The 19,416-nt window shown below is 44.5% G+C and overlaps 1 protein-coding gene across 1 annotated transcript in view; it reads left to right on the top strand.

Moving 5' to 3' along the window:
- The first annotated feature begins 1,367 nt into the window (after window positions 1–1,367).
- Window positions 1,368–19,416, top strand: part of LOC139470370 (adenylate cyclase type 1-like) — a 106,101-nt gene continuing 88,052 nt past the window's right edge. Inside the window, exon 1 of the mRNA XM_071252770.1 lies at window positions 1,368–2,497. Within this exon, the coding sequence (XP_071108871.1) occupies window positions 1,922–2,497 (576 nt within the window). The 5' untranslated portion in view covers window positions 1,368–1,921. The remainder of the gene's footprint in view (window positions 2,498–19,416) is intronic.

The raw sequence follows: 19,416 nt of genomic DNA, 5'->3' as shown, positions 1-19,416 counted from the left end.
TCAGTCGTACTCCCTAACCTACAATAACATACAAACACATACCCCTGATCAGTCGTACTCCCCACCCCACAATAACACACAAACATACCCCTGATCAGTCGCACTCCCCATCCCACAATAATACACAAACACAAACACATCCGACCTCCCCCCCCCCCCCCCCCCCCCGCAACCGATCCTTCGTTCCTACGTTCGACACTGCATCCCACACCAGTACCCGTGTCCCTCTACCCGACCCCTCATCCCACACCAGTACCCGTGTCCCTCCACCCGACCCCTCATCCCACACCAGTATCCGTGTCCCTCCACCCGACCCCTCATCCCACACCAGTACCCGTGTCCCTCCACCCGACCCCTCATCCCACACCAGTACCCGTGTCCCTCCACCCGACCCCTCATCCCACACCAGTACCCGTGTCCCTCCACCCGACCCCTCATCCCACACCAGTACCCGTGTCCCTCCACCCGACCTCTCATCCCACACCAGTATCCGTGTCCCTCCACCCGACCCCTCATCCCACACCAGTACCCGTGTCCCTCCACCCGACCTCTCATCCCACACCAGTACCCGTGTCCCTCCACCCGACCCCTCATCCCATACCAATACCCGTGTCCCTCCACCCGATCCCACCCGACCTCTCATCCCCACACCAGTACCCGTGTCCCTCCTTCCGACCCCTCATCCCACACCAGTACACGTGTCCCTCCTTCCGACCCCTCATCCCACACCAGTACCCGTGTCCCTCCACCCGACCCCTCATCCCACACCAGTACCCCCGCTGCTGCTTCAAAAGTCTTGACACAGCACTTCCTTATCCCATAAACCGTTCCACTCTGAAACACCCACGTTGCGTATGAGAATTACAGCGCATCGCTTTAAGAGCTTATCGTCACTGGATCGGAAATCACAAACGTCCCTGCTTAATCGACCACACGGATCCATGTTTTTATACTCGCCTGGTCACTGTTGATCAGGTCGTTTGAAGCAGAAGTTAGAATTGTTCTGAAGCTCATTATAATCAATACACTCACTTTTACGCCGAAGACCAGTCGGAAAATTGCGGGGATGTTGCCACGAAACTGGTAATTTTATCTCACTGCGATTGCAGTTAGATACGTAATCTAAGCAAAGCCAGAAAGAGTTGAAAGTGAAGGCCGACCATCATAATAGTTTCAAAGGGGCTGTCCACGGCCTGTGGCTTTGTAATGAGGGCTAATTAAGTTGTAAAGTAGGACGTTCTCTCCCACAAAGCAACTCCTCCGCGGTGCATCCATGGCACAGGTATTCACAGATCGCTCTTGGGTCGCGGTCTGAACCTGTGGGAGGGAGACAGAGAGGGAAACTCTCACGTGTGACGTCACCCACGTCTATTTTTGGCCTCCAATGCTTCTGGGCCCTGACTGCAGTGGAAGAGTGTTGAGCATATCTGTATCGAAGCCCGGCCTGCCCCTGCACAATGGAGAGCGGTAGGACTAGCTTTCGATCCACTTTACAGTAGTTCCACTGAATCTACCAACACAAATAGGCCAGTTTGCAAACGAAAGGCCTGTTGCACGTTCGCACCATGGCGCTCTCTCGCCTTTTCTCTCTATCCATTTGTCGCCTGCTCAGTGCAGATGTATCGTCTGCTCTCTGTACGAACATCGCCTGCCCGTGACATGTGTGTTGGTCTAGTGTGCGGGATACTAGAAAGAAGATTACATTTGTGATTTGCCGGACTAGCATTCTCTGTCGGGAAACTACATCAGTTAGTTGCTGTCGCCGAGGACGGTGGAGTTTCTAGGCTCGAGTTGGATTACTTCAAGAAACTTTGTGAGGGCAATGTAGACAGCCACGTTTATACCGACTCGGACCATGTCTGACTCACACTCACACGATAATAATAGTGGTGTATGTTTGTAACAAGGAACAAACTTTAACATGGAGAATACCCCTATGTTGAAGACATCTCGTCGACCACGAGTCCGCCGTCTGTTCAGTCGTTACCACTTCCACTGTGACGAACTGGAGCATCTGTATGGGAGATACGTTTACAAGCTTCAACAATCGGCTTTGGGATACTTGTTGGGGCTTTTCATACTCCTTTCGTTATGCCTAGCGATCCTGGATTTCTCCTATGCAAAATATGTGACTGTGGAGGCCCTGTACCTCACTGTACAGTTTGTAGTGTTCTTAGGTTTGCTGATACTGATTAATACCCGCTGTATGAAGGAGATTCACTTCCCCGTTGTGTGCTACGTTGTGCTCCTGTTATTAATTTGCTTCGCAATCTCATCTCTGCCCCTGGATTTTGGATTGGATATACCTGATCGTCCGCGTCCTAAGAAGAACCTTGCGGACGGAGTATGGCAGACCGTGTATGTCATATTTATGATATACGCAATGATGCCCATAAGGTCCCTCATCGCTATACTTTTGGGATTTTTGTTACCTGTGCTCCACCTGACTGTCTCTGCCCTAGTTGCCAACAGGTTCCCCTTGTTGCTATGGCGACCGGTAAGTTTATCTTTTTTTCACTTTCGAGTTGTTGGTCCACGGAAGTGAGCTATCCGGCGACCTATGGTTTAAAATTAGCACATTTGGCGCAGGCGCTAAAGTGCTGCACGTCTGTCTATCTTATGTAATCAAAGATTTGAGCACCCTTCATCTTCCATCATTTGATATGGGCACCAACACATAGCATGTTTGATTAGGAAGTTAAGAAACAGCCTACCTAGAAGAATAACATTTGCTGACTAAGGGCTGTCCGTGTCTTCTAGCTGCGTTGTTTGAAAGACTCCAGGATGGGAGAAGCCGCCAGCTGTTTATCCATATTCGCGATGTGTTTAAGAATAACGTTTCTGAGGTTGCTCTAAGTTTGAGGGATTATGAATCAAACTATATTTGTTCACAGATGACAATTTATTTTCATCGCGATTAAATGCATACTTATTGGTCGTGGAATGTGGATGATCTTTCCATTCATTGATGACGTTGTGACGTCAATGTAGTGGAATATCTTTGAATGTTTTATATTTTTACATACATGGATCTATTATAGTTTGATGTGTGAGATGAAATGAAACGATTATACTTCAAACCTGCTAGGTGTATATTTTGAAAATATGAAATATTTACACTTGACATAAGGAAACATCCAACAGTCCTCTTAAAACAGGCGTATACGTATCTGCCCATACCGTCATTAGTAACACACGAAATACATAGGAAACTGTACATTCACCGCCATTAACACATGTAACCCGTAAATTATCACTCTCCCAGACATGAAATTTTGTCTATATGCACCTTCACATGTGTCCGTGTCCCTTTGGACGCTTCACTATCTTAGCCGCGGGCGTGGGGGACCGATATCACGATGACATAGGCGATGCGGCGGAGAAGTCACCATGCGCTGTGTTTGTGTCAGCGCAGTGCAATCAACTAACGCACACGAAGCTGGTTCTCCTTAAAACCCTTTTACCAACTACTGGAAGCGTTTATACCGTCCTCCCAACCTGGTTGGGCCCTGCGATGCTGGACCATTAGAGTCCATCACATTGCTGACGAGCGTCATACAATTTCTTGTACTATCTTCGCGATATCCACGGGGAAATTTAATGTATGGCTCCATGGTAGCGGGAGGAAATGTTTGTTGAAGGTTGTGCTTTTGAGATGTACTTTTATTTCTTCATTTTAGCTACGGTATAAAGTGTGTTTTCTGAGTATGTGCTCTGGTGCGGGAATGTAGAGTACATTGCAGTTATGTTTGAAACAGTATTTGACTCCAGATTATTGAAAGTAGAAATGAGTTGAAGCAGACAGGCATGGATCGTTGCTGCTACTGTCGACCACTATATGTCTGGCACGAATGCTGATCTCACACCGCTGTGATATGGTTGTGATATTTCTGCCTTCGCTTCATACATCAATATGACATGGCGTATTCCGGAGACATGAGTGTGAGCCATATATCGTCACCAGCAGTCAGGTATTCAAGTTAAGCGTAGCAGTCAAAATGTTACGATATATTCGCTATTTGTGTATGTTGTTACACGCAGTACTGTTACTACGTGCTGCGTTGGATATAATCATTTGAGTGACATGAGTCAATCGAGGCTACCATTCTTCTGGTATAACAGGCTTCAGCAAACCCATGCTTGCCGTAAAGGGCGACTATGTTTGTCGGATGTGGCGACTAACGGGATCGGGTGGACAGGCTCGCTGACTTTATTGATGCATGTCATCGTATCTCAGTTGTTGAGATCTATGATCATAATGTCAATCACTGGATTGCCTGCTCCAGACTCGATTATTTACAGGCAGTCGTCATATATCTGGAATATTGCTGAGCTGAACAACGATCAAACACTAGATTCGAGCTGAGTGAACTAGTGTTGATGAAGCAGAACTGAGGGCAGTGTCCCAAATATAGCGCATAACATGCAACCTTAGATATCATACAAAATGGCTACCAGGAGATAGAAAAAAACGCTACAACCATGTGTATTGCTATGAGAGGTTAGCCAGTATTTCATTGCTTGGCAAAGCTGCCATTGTACCTTGCCTCTTTAATGCATGTGAAACAGAGATGCAAATAAATCATCAAAGTTAACTTTCATTATTGATTCGAAACTATTCATATCACACACTGAAAGATAATTGTCCCTCTCGCATGTAGGTAAGGGCGGCTGTTTGGCGTAAGTCAGTTATCAGGTTTTGCCATTGGACATCACGGGTTCCCCTGGGTCGTCTAGGGTTTCACACAATGACTTTACCTTCATGATAAGTAGATATCATGAGCTGATTCGTTTGAACTGCCACTTATAAGTTATTGCAAAATGGAGTTGGAGTTCAAAGATCAACAATTTGTATCCTAGCTCAATACGTGTGACGACTATGAACCCGACAGTTTAGGAGCACCCTAATTACACGTATGTGTCGCTCGTAAGACGCAAATGTCGTTTTGACCAATTCTGTAACTGGTCAATGGACCTATTTACGACAGCGGGCTACGCGTCATAGGAAAGGTGGGGGTGGTATAGAGTTTGCAAAGTTGACTTGTAAAGTATGAATTCATTTCAGTAATAAGATGAATTATTGCGCAATGTTCGTGCATGACTTCCCTAAAGCATGCACACGTTATTGTTCAATATAATGTAATAGTCATTGTCAAGTCTTGGACAGACACGTGTACATTGTACTACACGTGGTCATGAACTACCCATGAAGCGTGGCAGAGAAATAGAACAATTCAGACATCACGTATACTCCCACAGCGCGTAGTATCTTATATCTCTTAAAATACTCACTGCTAATGGGATATTGTACACACACGCACACACGCACACGCAGAGCGCAGAGCGCAGCAGACCTTCAGCTTTTCCCATCCCAGTACATCAACTGCTGGCCATTCTGCATCCAGACCAGATGTCTTAACATGCTTAAAGCGCTAATCACCTTAACTTAGTGAAAGGTGGAACTAGCAACGAGTGTGTGTATCTGTCGGTATCATACAGGTATGACGTCATTATGTTGAATAACACAGGCTTGATGCTGCAACACACTGTCATTAATGACTGCCATTTCTACACATCTGAAACCGTTTTTCAGTCCACATGGCTTACATCGTTAACCTCCTTACGTCACTGCAGCAGGGCCAGCCAGCCAGACCGACTGCAGTGGTCCCGTACTGTCCCCTACTGGCAGTCTCCGGTGTTCCTGACATTCGGGGCACAACCAGTCCCTGATGTGTCTACAGTAATTACACACGGAAGCCAATATCAATCAGACTTCGCAATTATTTCCTTTTAGGAACAAAGACACGCATATAAGTTTGATTATTTCCTATGTCGGTTGCAAGTGTATGTTGAAAATAAGCGCTGCGTGTATTTCACGTGTTTCAGATTAATTATTGCTTTGCCGCGTTGCTTATAAAACACCACAGGGATAATTATATATTGATATTTTGTTAATTTTTTACCACGGTACTCACGTTAATCGTTGAAATCAATCACAGATATACATAGCTGGATGTGACTATTATTGAACACTGGTTTGCTGACAAGTGGTTTTGTAGCAATCGTAATCACCCGAAGTGTTACCTGGGGCACTATGCTAAATCCTCCTGTGAAGAACCGGCATAGAATAGTATAGAAATGCATACCTTAAAAGGTTGATCTAGTCTTCGTATCCCGGTTGCATAGATCGATGCTTATGATGTCAATCAATGGATTGTTTGGTCCAGATTCGTATATTTACAGACCATCGTCATATAGTTGGAATATTGAGTTCGGCTTTATAGAAACAAACGAACGAACTATATGTTTTGATGCGCTTTAGCTTAAATACAGACTCTTGACAGTGCTTGACAGTACATTTGTACCTTCTTCCTCCATGTTATGACATTATAGGCCAATTCTCGAGCCTGAGAATGTATGATTTGAACAAGGTTACCAGCTTTGACATGTTAATTTGTTTGTAATTAACTTCTATCAAACGACTTTTCGAGAACTCTGGTATGGACTTGTCACACCGTCCTCTTGATAGTCTTATGAGCAACGCGTGTGTCCACGGCAGCAAGGTCAATTTCATCGTCATGACCTGCACGTGCACAACATGCGTACATCCTCTCTACCTGTACCAACTAAATATGTTTGCCCAAATTCTCTGCACGACCTTCTTGTCTCAAACATGGATTGTGAGTTGGCTTTAATTATCCTGGACTACCAGTAGTTGATCAGTGATCCAGATATTGTATATATGCTATTTCGATCAACCATTAATCATTCATGGTTTTCGTACTCGGATTTCGAGTTTGAAAGGTCATTTCCGACTTACCAGTATATACCTCCTATAGAAACACCGCCCAGGCTTGGACTGGTGCTCACCAACGCATGTTGCCCATCCATTATTCAAGCAAATAGTCTCATCTTTACATACGATTTACAACTCTGGTGTGGGTAAGTATTCATGTTCTGGCCATACACTCGTTACTGTTGCACCCTTACCAAGGATATGTACCCGTGCGCAGTGACCAGTTGGTCTAAAACATGTCAATGTCCCGTTATGCCCGACAGCCAGGCGGACATACTATCATTCTTTGAAAGCATTCCTATTGATAGTGGTACATCTGGATACATCTAGGTATGGTTGACATCACTTCCACAATAGACTAGTACAACACGACTTTCTACAGAAGGGTTGCAATACGACACCTATACAACTATATTAAGCGAATTCATAACAGGGAACACTTAGGTTGAGCAGTGGGTTCATTACATGTCTATCAATGTTCCAGCAATATGAGGGAGCGGTGACACTAAGAAGTAGCTTCACTTTGTCCATGGGGACAAGCGAGCGTTTGATAACCACTTGGCTACGTCCTTTGGAATACGTCATGGAGAAATCAGGAGAATATATTGACCCCAGAAGCATAATCCACGATTCCGAGCGATTTCTCTACCTTTACCATGTTATGATTGATACGTAATTTATCTATAATTTTTGCGTAATGGCCTTTTGTTGCGTCAGTTGTAATTGAATACTTAAATGTCAGTTCAAAATGGCCAGTGAATCCCTGGCTACCCCCAACTACATGAACAACAGCGTAACGTCACCATAATGGTTAATAACAGATAAAGCTTAATTTATAACACATCACAAAATACACACACACACACACACACACACACACACACACACACACACATATATATATAATGTATTTGGTATATATATGTATATATATATTGTCTGATGGAACCATCTATCTTCACTGATAAGGGTTTCGTTTGAAGTGACAATGATTCAGCGTCCGTCCGCACACCCATCAGTTCACACATCACCTTACAACTCATGGAACACGCATGGAATCAGAACTATAGTGCTGACCAATACAGACACTATTAAAGTTAATTGAATCAGTGAAGCATATGCCTTCCAATCAACCCTGCATGTCCCGTCAATCGTTATCTATAAACGTCTAATGACTTGTTTGTCAGCATTAACACTTAGTCTATCATCAGCTACATTTGGGTCCCTGGGACTAGTGGTAGAGGGGTGGACGTTTCTTTGGACCCACATCTGAAATACACACATCCTTGTATCTCACCCTCCCTGTGTCTCTCCCTCCCTGTGTCTCTCCCTCCCTGTATCTCTCCCTCCCTGTGTCTCACCCTCCCTGTATCTCTCCTTCCCTGTATCTCAACCTCCCTGTGTATCTCACCCTCCTTGTATCTCACCCTCCTTGTATCTCACCCTCCTTGTATCTCACCCTCCCTGTATCTCATCCTCCTTGTATCTCACCCTTCTTGTATCCCACCCTCCCTGTGTCTCTCCCTCCCTGTATCTCTCCATCCCTGTATCTCTCCCTCCCTGTGTCTCATCCTCCTTGTATCTCACCTTCCTTGTATCTCACCCACCCTGTGTCTCTCCCTCCCTGTGTCTCTCCCTCCCTGTATCTCTCCCTCCCTGTGTCTCACCCTCCTTGTATCTCACCCTCCCTGTGTCTCTCCCTCCCTGTATCTCTCCCTCCCTGTGTCTCACCCTCCTTGTATCTCACCCTCCCTATGTCTCTCCCTCCCTGTATCTCATCCTCCTTGTATCTCATCCTCCTTGTGTCTTTCCCTCCCCGTGTCTTTCCCTCCCTGTGTCTCTCCCTCCCTGTATCTCTCCCTCCCTGTGTCTCACCCTCCTTGTATCTCACCCTCCCTGTGTCTCTCCCTCCCTGTATCTCTCCCTCCCTGTGTCTCACCCTCCTTGTATCTCACCCTCCCTGTGTCTCTCCCTCCCTGTATCTCTCCCTCCCTGTGTCTCACCCTCCTTGTATCTCACCCTCCCTATGTCTCTCCCTCCCTGTATCTCATCCTCCTTGTATCTCACCCTCCCTGTGTCTTTCCCTCCCCGTGTCTCACCCTCCCTGTGTCTCTCCCTCCCTGTATCTCTCCCTCCCTGTGTCTCACCCTCCTTGTATCTCACCCTCCCTGTGTCTCTCCCTCCCTGTATCTCATCCTCCTTGTATCTCATCCTCCTTGTATCCCACCCTCCCTGTGTCTCTCCCTCCCTGTATCTCTCCATCCCTGTATCTCTCCCTCCCTGTGTCTCACCCTCCTTGTATCTCACCTTCCTTGTATCTCACCCTCCCTGTGTCTCTCCCTCCCTGTATCTCACCCTCCCTGTATCTCATCCTCCTTGTATCTCACCCTCCTTGTATCCCACCCTCCCTGTGTCTCTCCCTCCCTGTATCTCTCCATCCCTGTATCTCTCCCTCCCTGTGTCTCACCCTCCTTGTATCTCACCTTCCTTGTATCTCACCCTCCCTGTGTCTCTCCCTCCCTGTGTCTCTCCCTCCCTGTATCTCTCCCTCCCTGTGTCTCTCCCTCCCTGTGTCTCACCCTCCTTGTATCTCTCCATCCCTGTGTCTCACCTTCCTTGTATCTCACCCTCCCTATATCTCTCCCTCCCTGTGTCTCTCCCTCCCTGTGTCTCACCATCCCTGTATCTCTCCCTCCCTGTGTCTCACCCTCTTTGTATGTCACCCTCCCTGTATCTCACCCTCCCTGTATCTCTCCCTCCCCGTGTCTCACCCTCCTTGTATCTCACCCTCCGTGTGTCTCTCCCTCCCTGTGTCTCACCCTCCTTGTATGTCACCCTCCTTGTATCTCACCCTCCCTGTATCTCTCCCTCCCCGTGTCTCACCCTCCCCGTATGTCACCCTCCCTGTATCTCTCCCTCCCTGTATCTCACCCTCCTTGTATCTCACCCTCCTTGTATCTCACCCTCCTTGTATCTCACCTCCCTGTGTCTCTCCCTCTCTGTATCTCTCCCTCCCTGTATCTCACCCTCCTTGTATCTAATCCTTCCTGTATCTCACCCTCCTTGTATCCCACCCTCCCCGTGTCTCTCCCTCCCTGTATCTCTCCATCCCTGTATCCCTCCTTCCCTGTGTCTCACCCTCCTTGTATCTCACCTTCCTTGTATGTCACCCTCCCTGTGTCTCTCCTCCCTGTGTCTCACCCTCCTTGTATCTCACCCTAACTGTATCTCTCCCTCCCTGTATCTCACCTCCCTGTATCTCTCCCTCCCCGTGTCTCACCCTCCTTGTATCTCTCCCTCCCTGTATCTCACCCTCCCTGTATCTCTCCTCCTCCCTGTATCTCTCCCTCCCTGTAACTCACCCTCCTTGTATCTCACCCTCCTTGTATCCCTCCCTCCCTGTATCTCACCCTCCCTGTATCTCTCCCTCCTTGTATCTCACCTCCCTGTTTCTCCCTCCCTGTATCTCACCTCCCTGTACCTGTATCTCACCTCCCTGTATCTCTCCCTCCCTGTAACTCACCCTCCTTGTATCCCACCCTCCCTGTGTCTCTCCATCCCTGTATCTCTCCCTCCCTGTATCTCCCCCTCCCTGTATCTCCCCCTCCCTATTTCTCTCCCTCCATGTATCTCACCCTCCCTGTGTCTCACCCTCCCTGTATCTCTCCCTCCCTGTATCCCACCCTCCCTATATCTCTCCTCCTCCCTGTATCTCACCCTCCCTGTATCTCACCCTCCCTGTATCTCTCCCTCCCTGTATCTCTCCCTCCCTGTATCTCTCCCTCCCTGTGTCTCATCCTCCCTGTATCTCACCCTCCCTGTATCTCACCTCCCTGTATCTCCACCCTCTTGGTCGGTCTACCCTTCCCACTGTATCATTCTCCTTCGCCGTCTTGTTTCCTGTTTCGCTCGTCTTCACGCATTTCTCAAACCTTTCTCTTATATATTTTAAGTAATGATTGAAAAATGCCTGGCAAGGATCATGGACATCCATGGGATCTCGGTGAAGGGACCTCTCTCACGAACACACAAATCATGTTAGCCATGCAGAATCCGCCGTCTCGCCGCCTCAGTGAGCGACGCTTGGCTTTCACGAGGCTTTCTGTGGATATAATGTTATGAGACGATAACCCCTGTTAAAAAAAGAAATAAGAGGATAGTTATTGAATATGACACCCTTTGTGTACAGGGTATCATAGGCTCCGGATGTCGTTAACGTCCTGATATACGTCTTTGGAGCAAGCTCCACCCTGTGGCCGTGGATATGTACAATTGTGTTATTCAATGCTTTGGTTTTAAGAGATGATAATGCTAAAACGATGTTTTTAATTTGATGCAATCTTCGATAGACTAGGTGGCCTCGGGATGTATAGTTGAAATGAGAGACACAACCCCCCACCCCCCACTCCCAACCCCACCACACACACGCGCGCGCGTTGTCCCACGGTTCCCTATCCCGATAGATTATTCCAGTGATTAGATGAATCATTATCATGACACTGATGTGAATTTCGTAGTCATTGTTATGTTATAACTGTCGTAGTGGAAAATAGTCCAGGACTAGTGGCATAGATAATGTCATCGCTGTCCAGTGATTACTCCCAGGTTTCATCCCTGTGTGGATTTGAATCGTGTTTTCATAAAATGACGTTTTCTCCGACACAAATTCAGCTATCGAGATTTTAAATGGTTACCAAACATTTTGTTTCCTGTTTTTTTTGTGTCGTTAACATTTGGGCCACTCAGCATAAAACGGGTTACACCCCCAATATGTCCCACAACCATATGATCGTATTGGTATATCAGTACCTTACACGTGGCCCTTTTTCGTCAACGTGGTAAACGTGTAACACCTGCATCACTGTGGTCGTAGTCCAACATCAAGCCGACATGCCGGGATCTGTAATTAAAATACTGAACAAAGCGGCGTTTATCCAAACTTACTTTAAGTTACAATTAAACGCAATATAAAAGTTTTGTGTGTGCATTCATTTCTCAAAAGTTAAAGATTAGAGAGTGCAGCGTCAGGCTTCCTTCTCCAATGGTCAGGTGCCCTTATTATGCCAGTAACTCGTTGCTTAACGCCCACTAGCTGTGTTGCTGTGAAGCATGATCAGTCGGATATAAATATTGAAACCAGAACCTTTAACCTTTGAAGAACGCTTACCTACAGCGATTCGGTCTTGACCGGAGTATACGAAAATAATGGTTCAATGTGACCGTCATGAAACATGTCATCGGCTGTTTAGCTTTCGTTAGGAGTACCCGTTGCTCTGGTCAAATTTCATTTAAAGTCTGTTTTAGCGACAGGGTACTGTAGAAAAAGGTTCAATGACCGCTAAATCTACACATTATCCTTTCAGTATCCTGCGAAAATAGTATCCCCAAAAACAAATGTCTCTGCACAGAATGAGATAAGCTGTCCCGACCTTGTAGTGAGTGAGTGAGTGAGTGAGTATGGTTTTACACCGCTTTTAGCAATATTCCAGCAATATTACGGCTGGGGACACCAGAAATAGGCTTCACACATTGTACCCATGTCGGGAATCGAACCCGGGTCTTCGGCGTGACGAGCGAACACTTTAACCACTAGGCTACCCGACCGCCCCCCTCAACCTTGTAGGTTCCGTAAAGGTACGAGTCTGGATGACTGAACAGATAAAACAGCATTTAATTTGAAAGACAAATGCCATCTACATGTGATGACATTACGTTATGTTTGGAGTTGGGGGTACTTCTACTACTGCTTAGTGTACTGTGTGTGGCCCATCCTTGTGGCCCGTCGTGGTTTGCTGGAATATTCCTGAACACGGAGGCAAACCACACCCACTCACAAAATCACTCACATCGGACAAAACACACCAACGAACGCCCAACGACGGATAGACTTAAAGCGCATTTCAATTTGAATGTCCTGGTCGATGACTTTGTGTAATGTCAAAATTACATTCTCCGCTCTCTTTGGAGTACGTTACTCACGTGACCTGTTGTGCAACTGTGTGCACGAATACGGCATCGTGCATTAACAACATCTACTCAACCTTGTCCGCGCCGGCCACAGAGCCCGAATGCGGTCGACAGAGATAGCAGTTACGACACTATTTATTCCTGACGAGACCGGAAGCGTTTAATGTAATATCAAGGCATTGTTTTGATCAGTGAAATTCATTCATTCTTCACTGCAGTTTTAGTTTTCTTCCATTCATTTTTCTGACCCATCAAACTCTGCCGTGTTGAAACCAACTGGCAAAACAAGACCTGTTGTTCGTTTTCATGCTCAAGTATTAGACCCTCATATGTGATTGAATTGAACCCATTGACGCAAGTCACCTTAAATGCCCATGTTTGCTGCAGCTCAAATGTCTCCCCAATTACCCTCTTTCTTTGAAAGCCCCTAAGGCGCAGAAAGCAAGGTGTAGGCTTACACGTAAAGGAAGGGATAAAACGTCTTTCCTTACAGAGATGTACACTTCCAACACAGATGATAACATCAAAGATGTCAGTGCATGCAGTACCGCGGGATGCCAGTTTGGCGAGTTATACATGTGCAGTGGCTCTGTTGACGGCAGATAGCGGTGAAATTCAAGTCGGTCACTTTTGCAAACAAACCATGATTCATTATGTTAAGTCACGAACCCACAAGACACGAAAATGAGCACAAAGCACTATGTTCAATTTAAAGTTTTCTCGCTTGATCTTCTCTCCTTCCGCCTGCCGCATCAGTCGTTGAGCAGTGTGGCATGAGTTGGATTAAGATAAATACCGAGGTTTCCCAGAAAGGACGGCACATGTTCGCACATAATTGATGGCAAAAACATCACCACCATCGCAGGTTGAGAGTGATGTAACCTTTTTCTCGATCTAAATCTCGCGAAAGTTGTAGGGGTCCAAACATCATTGTCCAATTATCCGCTGACTGTGGTGCGATCTCACATCCACTCCACGTAGTGCTCCGCAGTTTGAGTGAGGAGTTTGTCAATAGGAAATGCAGCATGATACAATGATTAACATTTCTTCAAGATAAATCTGTTCAGCTCATGCCTACCTATCTGTCTTTTGTTTCTGTTGTTCTTATAATCGGCGAGTTTGATTAATAGATTTGATCCAAAGGCTATTTGTCAATGGGATGACACCCATCAGTTGAAATTGCTGAGACTGTCGTTTCCAAACTGTGCAATAGATACAGCGTCCATTCAGTATGACGGTTGTGTAGCGCCGGTAATCGCATAAAGCAAATGTTTACATGACAGCTTCGGGAAACCGGCCAAATGTTCGCAGAGAACCAACATTAACAATCACATGCAAAAACAATCGCCTATTGTAACAGCATCACCGCCAAATGAGGAGGCAATTGTCACATTTACATGGAATTCAAGTATCAGTGCAGATAAAAGATCTGGGATTTTTATGAAAATAGCTGATAAATAACAAGATCTGATTACAGCCGCCATTCTCCCAGGTCAGGCTTTGGCTGAAAATTAATGAAGTGATAAACGTCATTTCATATACGATAAATCAACTTCTAATGACATTTTCGTAATATGTGGCATATTATCTCATTAGGGAATCTCGGGGGCTCCAGCGACCATAATTAAACGAGAGTTACTTGATTATCACGGAGAATGTCTAATCTTGGAAATGGTGACCCTACCACAACCGGCGGCTGTCATCCAGTGCTAATGTCATGCGCCAGAGGGGTCAGGGGACGTATGCAGATTATGTAGCTAGAATTAGGTATGATTTTACGTGATTTGCAAGGTCAACTGTTGTGATCCGCTATGCTTTCGACTTGTTCTCAACGTGGCGAAGGTCCTGTTGTTGAAGTGCGCGGTGGCGACCACCTCGTTGAACCTACACTATGTCTGTAGAGATGAACCCAGTTGTCTCTGCCTGGTTTCCACGTAGAGGACGATACATATGCAGGAAACATCCACATTTCTTATGAAAGGAGATCAAAGAAGATTAAAAACCCAGAAATTCTCACCTGTAATGCTTTCTTATTCGATCATAAAATAGTGAAATCTTACACATACATAATTTCCCCGAATCAGAAAAAATATAATCATATTTGGTCGAAAATACTTACATTTATTAAAACATTCATAAATGTACATAAACTATGCATGTTATGAGAGCTCATTCCATCGTTACCCCGTCTGTATAGTTACCTATATCGTTCAATGTTCCTTTGTTTCCAGATTTACATTCTACCAAATTATGTTCTGTCTGCCCCTGTCAATATTCATTTTGGTGTATCAACTTTCATTTCATCCGCACACCGAGTAAATAAGTTACTTTTGACCTTGTTTGAACTGTAAAATGTTATCCATAGATTTAATCTAAAAACCTTGCGGTCATTATATTCCCTCGTTAGAAGTAGCAATGTTATTTTCCGTCAACCCGGATTTTCATCATTGAAAGCTGTGTTATTGAATATGTTTGTCCAAGCCCTTGTGTTAATTCTTTGTTTGACGTTGGCGACAGGACGAGCTGGCATTGCTTACATTCTGCTTCTTGACAACTATTTGTGCTGTATATTATGCAGCTGTGTTGCCGACCTCAATACGGTGTCAAGTCCGGGAAATGCTAGACACAACATGGGCATGACGTCATTTTGCCTTGCATGAGATCACGCTCTTCATGCCCAATGTAATTTGTTTTGACCGCAGATGTCGATTCGGTATGACCGCTGTCAGTTTTGTTTGTGGTTATGGGGTGTGTTGTGACCAATACGGCGAGAATGCGTATGGGTGAAGCACCGGGGGTACAAGGGATTACCAGCTGATGTAACACGCTGCCATCACCTGTGTATAATCAGCGCAGCAAGTTCTATGCTGGTTCAACATTGGCATCCACCGATTCTGTAGGCTATGTTCTTTGTCATGCCGTGTTTGGTTCAGTGTGTTATATTTCAACAGGATTTCAGTCGTATCACGGCATGTCGCCGTAAAGGAGGACTACCAGTTCTTAGTAATTATGATTCAAGTTATTCAAAATCCATTTTATGTGTCTGCTAACTCAGATGATATTCCAACTCCCTTATATATAGTATACTCTAATTACCTTATAGTTACTAGTATGTTCAAAGTAGCTTATTTTTACTCGTATATTCTTAATACCCAATATTTACTTGCATATTAATTACTTATCAAACGTGGATTCTTGGTTCGAATTGGATCTCTCTTAAAACATACTGCTGATATAGATTCTAACCCTTTCGGGGTCCATTTTAAGGATCATCTTGAATGCAATAATGATGGTGAATTTCGTGGAAGTGGTATGATGTGATTGTATTATCATTAAACAAATTGAAAAAAGATAAATCGAGGAGATGGGCTATCTGTTGAAGCATTCCTTATTGCTACCTACTAAGAGCGTCGTTCTTGACTTGATATTGTCCTGAATATTGGATCGCTGGATTAATCGTTCACCTGCACAAATCAGGTGGTGAGGATAATGAAACAACTAATTACAGAGCAATAGCATTGCCGAACACTTTAATAAAATATCCGTTTCGATAATACACAACCGTGATAAAACTTGGCTGTCCACAAACGCATTGTGTCAGAATGACAAGCAGGATTCAGAGAAAAGTATTCCAGAAAACAAGGTGGAATCTATAGTTTTGGATTGTAAGAAAAGCCTTTGTCTCTGTGGGGAGACTGAAGTTACAGTATTTATTGCTTTAATATAGTATTCACGGGAAACGTAATCCGTTTCGCTTGTTTCAAAATATATGCACACAAGTCAAAGCATTTGCACGAGTTAACAGGTATGTAATAACTGATATATTTACAACAGAAATAGGTGTTTGAGAAGGCCTCCTATTGCCACCTGTTCTGTTCCTATTGTATATTGCAGAATTAGTGAAGGAAATAATCCTTACGACAATAGAGGAATGTTGATCAGTCAATACTGATGTTTGCCGACAGTGTCGCTATCTTTGATACATTATTACAGAAGACATTCAAAGTGAATATGAGGTAACTACGACGAAAATAGAAGTGTTACAAAATATCAAGATGGACATGGACAAGTATTTATGCATCAACTTTTCATGCTAAAATATTTTTCAAACACACGTGGGACACTCGCTATACATAGCTTTTATATTATTAAGCTTTTTTTTAGGAAGTATCAATACTTGCCACTTGAGTCAGTATTTCAATTATTCGATGAAACTTAAGCCTATCTTGACATATTTTTCGGAGCTCTAATGACATAATTTTAATCATTCTTTATAGAAATTTATCGTTACCACACGATCAGCCTAGGCACAAGTGATGCAACGTTCCTTAATGCTAAGTTCAAAGTCAAAACTATTAATTGAACTGCTTTCTCGTTTCTTAAAAGCTGCATATTATAGGTTTAAAACTTTATATTGATACCATGATTGTTTGATTTCAACTAGCACATCTTTAAAGAACGTATTACAAACCCTGTATAGATATCAAATATTACAGTTGACAATAGTTTTATTGTATGCCGGTGATCGAAAAAAACAAAATCCAATTTCCGGAACATGAAGTATATATGATGTACACAAGCGTGAACATGGTTAAGTCCGGTAGTTAGAACAATCCCGCCACGCCAAACCTTGGTGTCAACGATTGCACACTGTCCTGTGATTGTAGCACGTATTGGTAATCCCACGGAAACGTTTTCCTGGGAAACCTAACTTTATCGCCGTTTTATTGACATAAAATATATCGCCCCTGTTTGTAGGTTGTAATTAAGGTGTTACGGTAGAGACGGCACTTTCGTAGAGCCATTTTGCATTAACTCGGCGGAAGAGAAATCTCACCTGGCCAGGGATCGGCACCTTTGATGTTTAGATAAAACGATGACTGTAGAGTGATCTAAAGTTCGTGGTGTGTGGTGTGTGGTGGTGTGGTGGTGGTGGTGGTGGTGGGAGCAGCATGTATGATGTGTGTGCTGAAATTGTCCCTGCGCTTCGTTTCACAAAGCAAACGTAGTGCCACTCCGTACGTCGACTGTACATACTGGCCCCAGTCGGCGCACACCGGCTTATGAAGGACCAGACCCTCGTGAGCGCCCCCGGTATAGGCCCGTGTCAGGAATGTGTTATTACTGTTTGGATATCACATATTTTATTACTTCTTTATAATTAGTTTAAAATGAATGTGGTATATATATTGTTTTAGAACATAATACTAAAAGGCATATTTATGATCCTAAACATGTACTTGGTTATATTCAGGGCTCGATCTAAGGATCTTGATTTCACTTGCACCAGATGCATTTTCACATGAAAACCCAGTTGCACCAGACACAATAGGTTAAATAATAATATGTCGCAATGGTGCATGTTTACATAGCTACATCGAGGCCTAGCTATAGTTGGTACACGCCAAGACTCTGTACGGGTGTTATGTTGAGATCCCGGTGACTCAACTACAAAGGCATCAAGCAGGGTGTAGAGTTTCTGACGGGTAAATCTCTATCAAATTGTAACTATGTTTAATGCAGTATTCCTGTCGGCCAGTCAAATACTGCATTTTCCACATGTTGCGAATGAGAAAAAATGGTGGAAAAATATTCATGCGAAGATTTCTTCCTCTAAGATATCCCACCAATCAGATTGAGGCACTCACAAAACTGCACGTGACAGGATTCTTGTCAAGGTGTAGATGGATGTCATTAATCCCCAGTCATGTAAGTGATACAGTTATGTCTCCACAGTACAGAAACAATATTGAGTCGACGCCAAGAAAACCAGTGGTTGATAGCGTAAGCAGCATATATCGTCATACGTCTATGCACTATCACAGCTGGAGCATACATTGTCACCTTTCAATTGACCTTTACGTCGACCGTTTCGACAAGCCTGTGATCCACGCAGTGTCGGGGAATGGGAACACAAGTGTTTGTTGTGATATTCCCACAGGACCCGACACTTCTTTCATATAACTGATTATAAATGCTGAAGTTGCTGTAAGTCCCCAATCACAAAGTGTTAGATGTATTCATGTCCATAATTTTGTTCGAATAGTTAGAGAACTAGGGGTAACCAGTTTAATTAAGTTGACTTTTACAATCCATGCGTGAATCACTCATAATGATTATATTTATTATTCTTAGCAGTTGTTAATATTCATGACAGGCCTTCGTCTCGAAACCTTACGGTGATAGCAAACCCCTCTGCGGATCAAACAGCTTGAACAATTCAAGAATGTGCGTGTAAGCCGATGTGCCCCGGTCTCCAAACAAGGAGGTTATACATGTTTCACCACGGTTTTCACTATGGTAAACGGCTCAGCGCTCATGCTGGATTGAATTCGTTGTCTATTGACATAAGGGTGATTGGGACAACGGTCGTGCCAAATTGATATCTGAACGGTTTACATAAAATTGATTCTCTTCCATCTGGATTCATGTCGCCGTTGGTACACTCCGATGGTGAAAGTCGGAAATAGGACATTAAAGCGACATGGTCAGCTGTGTGCGTTGTATTGTGCCTTTAAATAATGTAGGTAAGTAAAGTAAGCAACGATTTGAATGACTGGCAACATCAGTCAGTCCGGTCAGGGGCGGGGGTGGAAATCCTACCACAGACAGGCCTCGAGGAAGAGCAGTAGGAAGGACCTTTCAGGAAAACG

Source organism: Haliotis cracherodii, unplaced genomic scaffold (assembly GCF_022045235.1).
Source record: "Haliotis cracherodii isolate W230 unplaced genomic scaffold, xgHalCrac1.p SCAF_20, whole genome shotgun sequence".
Classification (NCBI taxonomy): domain Eukaryota; kingdom Metazoa; phylum Mollusca; class Gastropoda; order Lepetellida; family Haliotidae; genus Haliotis; species Haliotis cracherodii.
Note: the sequence above shows the minus strand (reverse complement) of the source record. Positions and strands in the feature narration are given on the sequence as shown.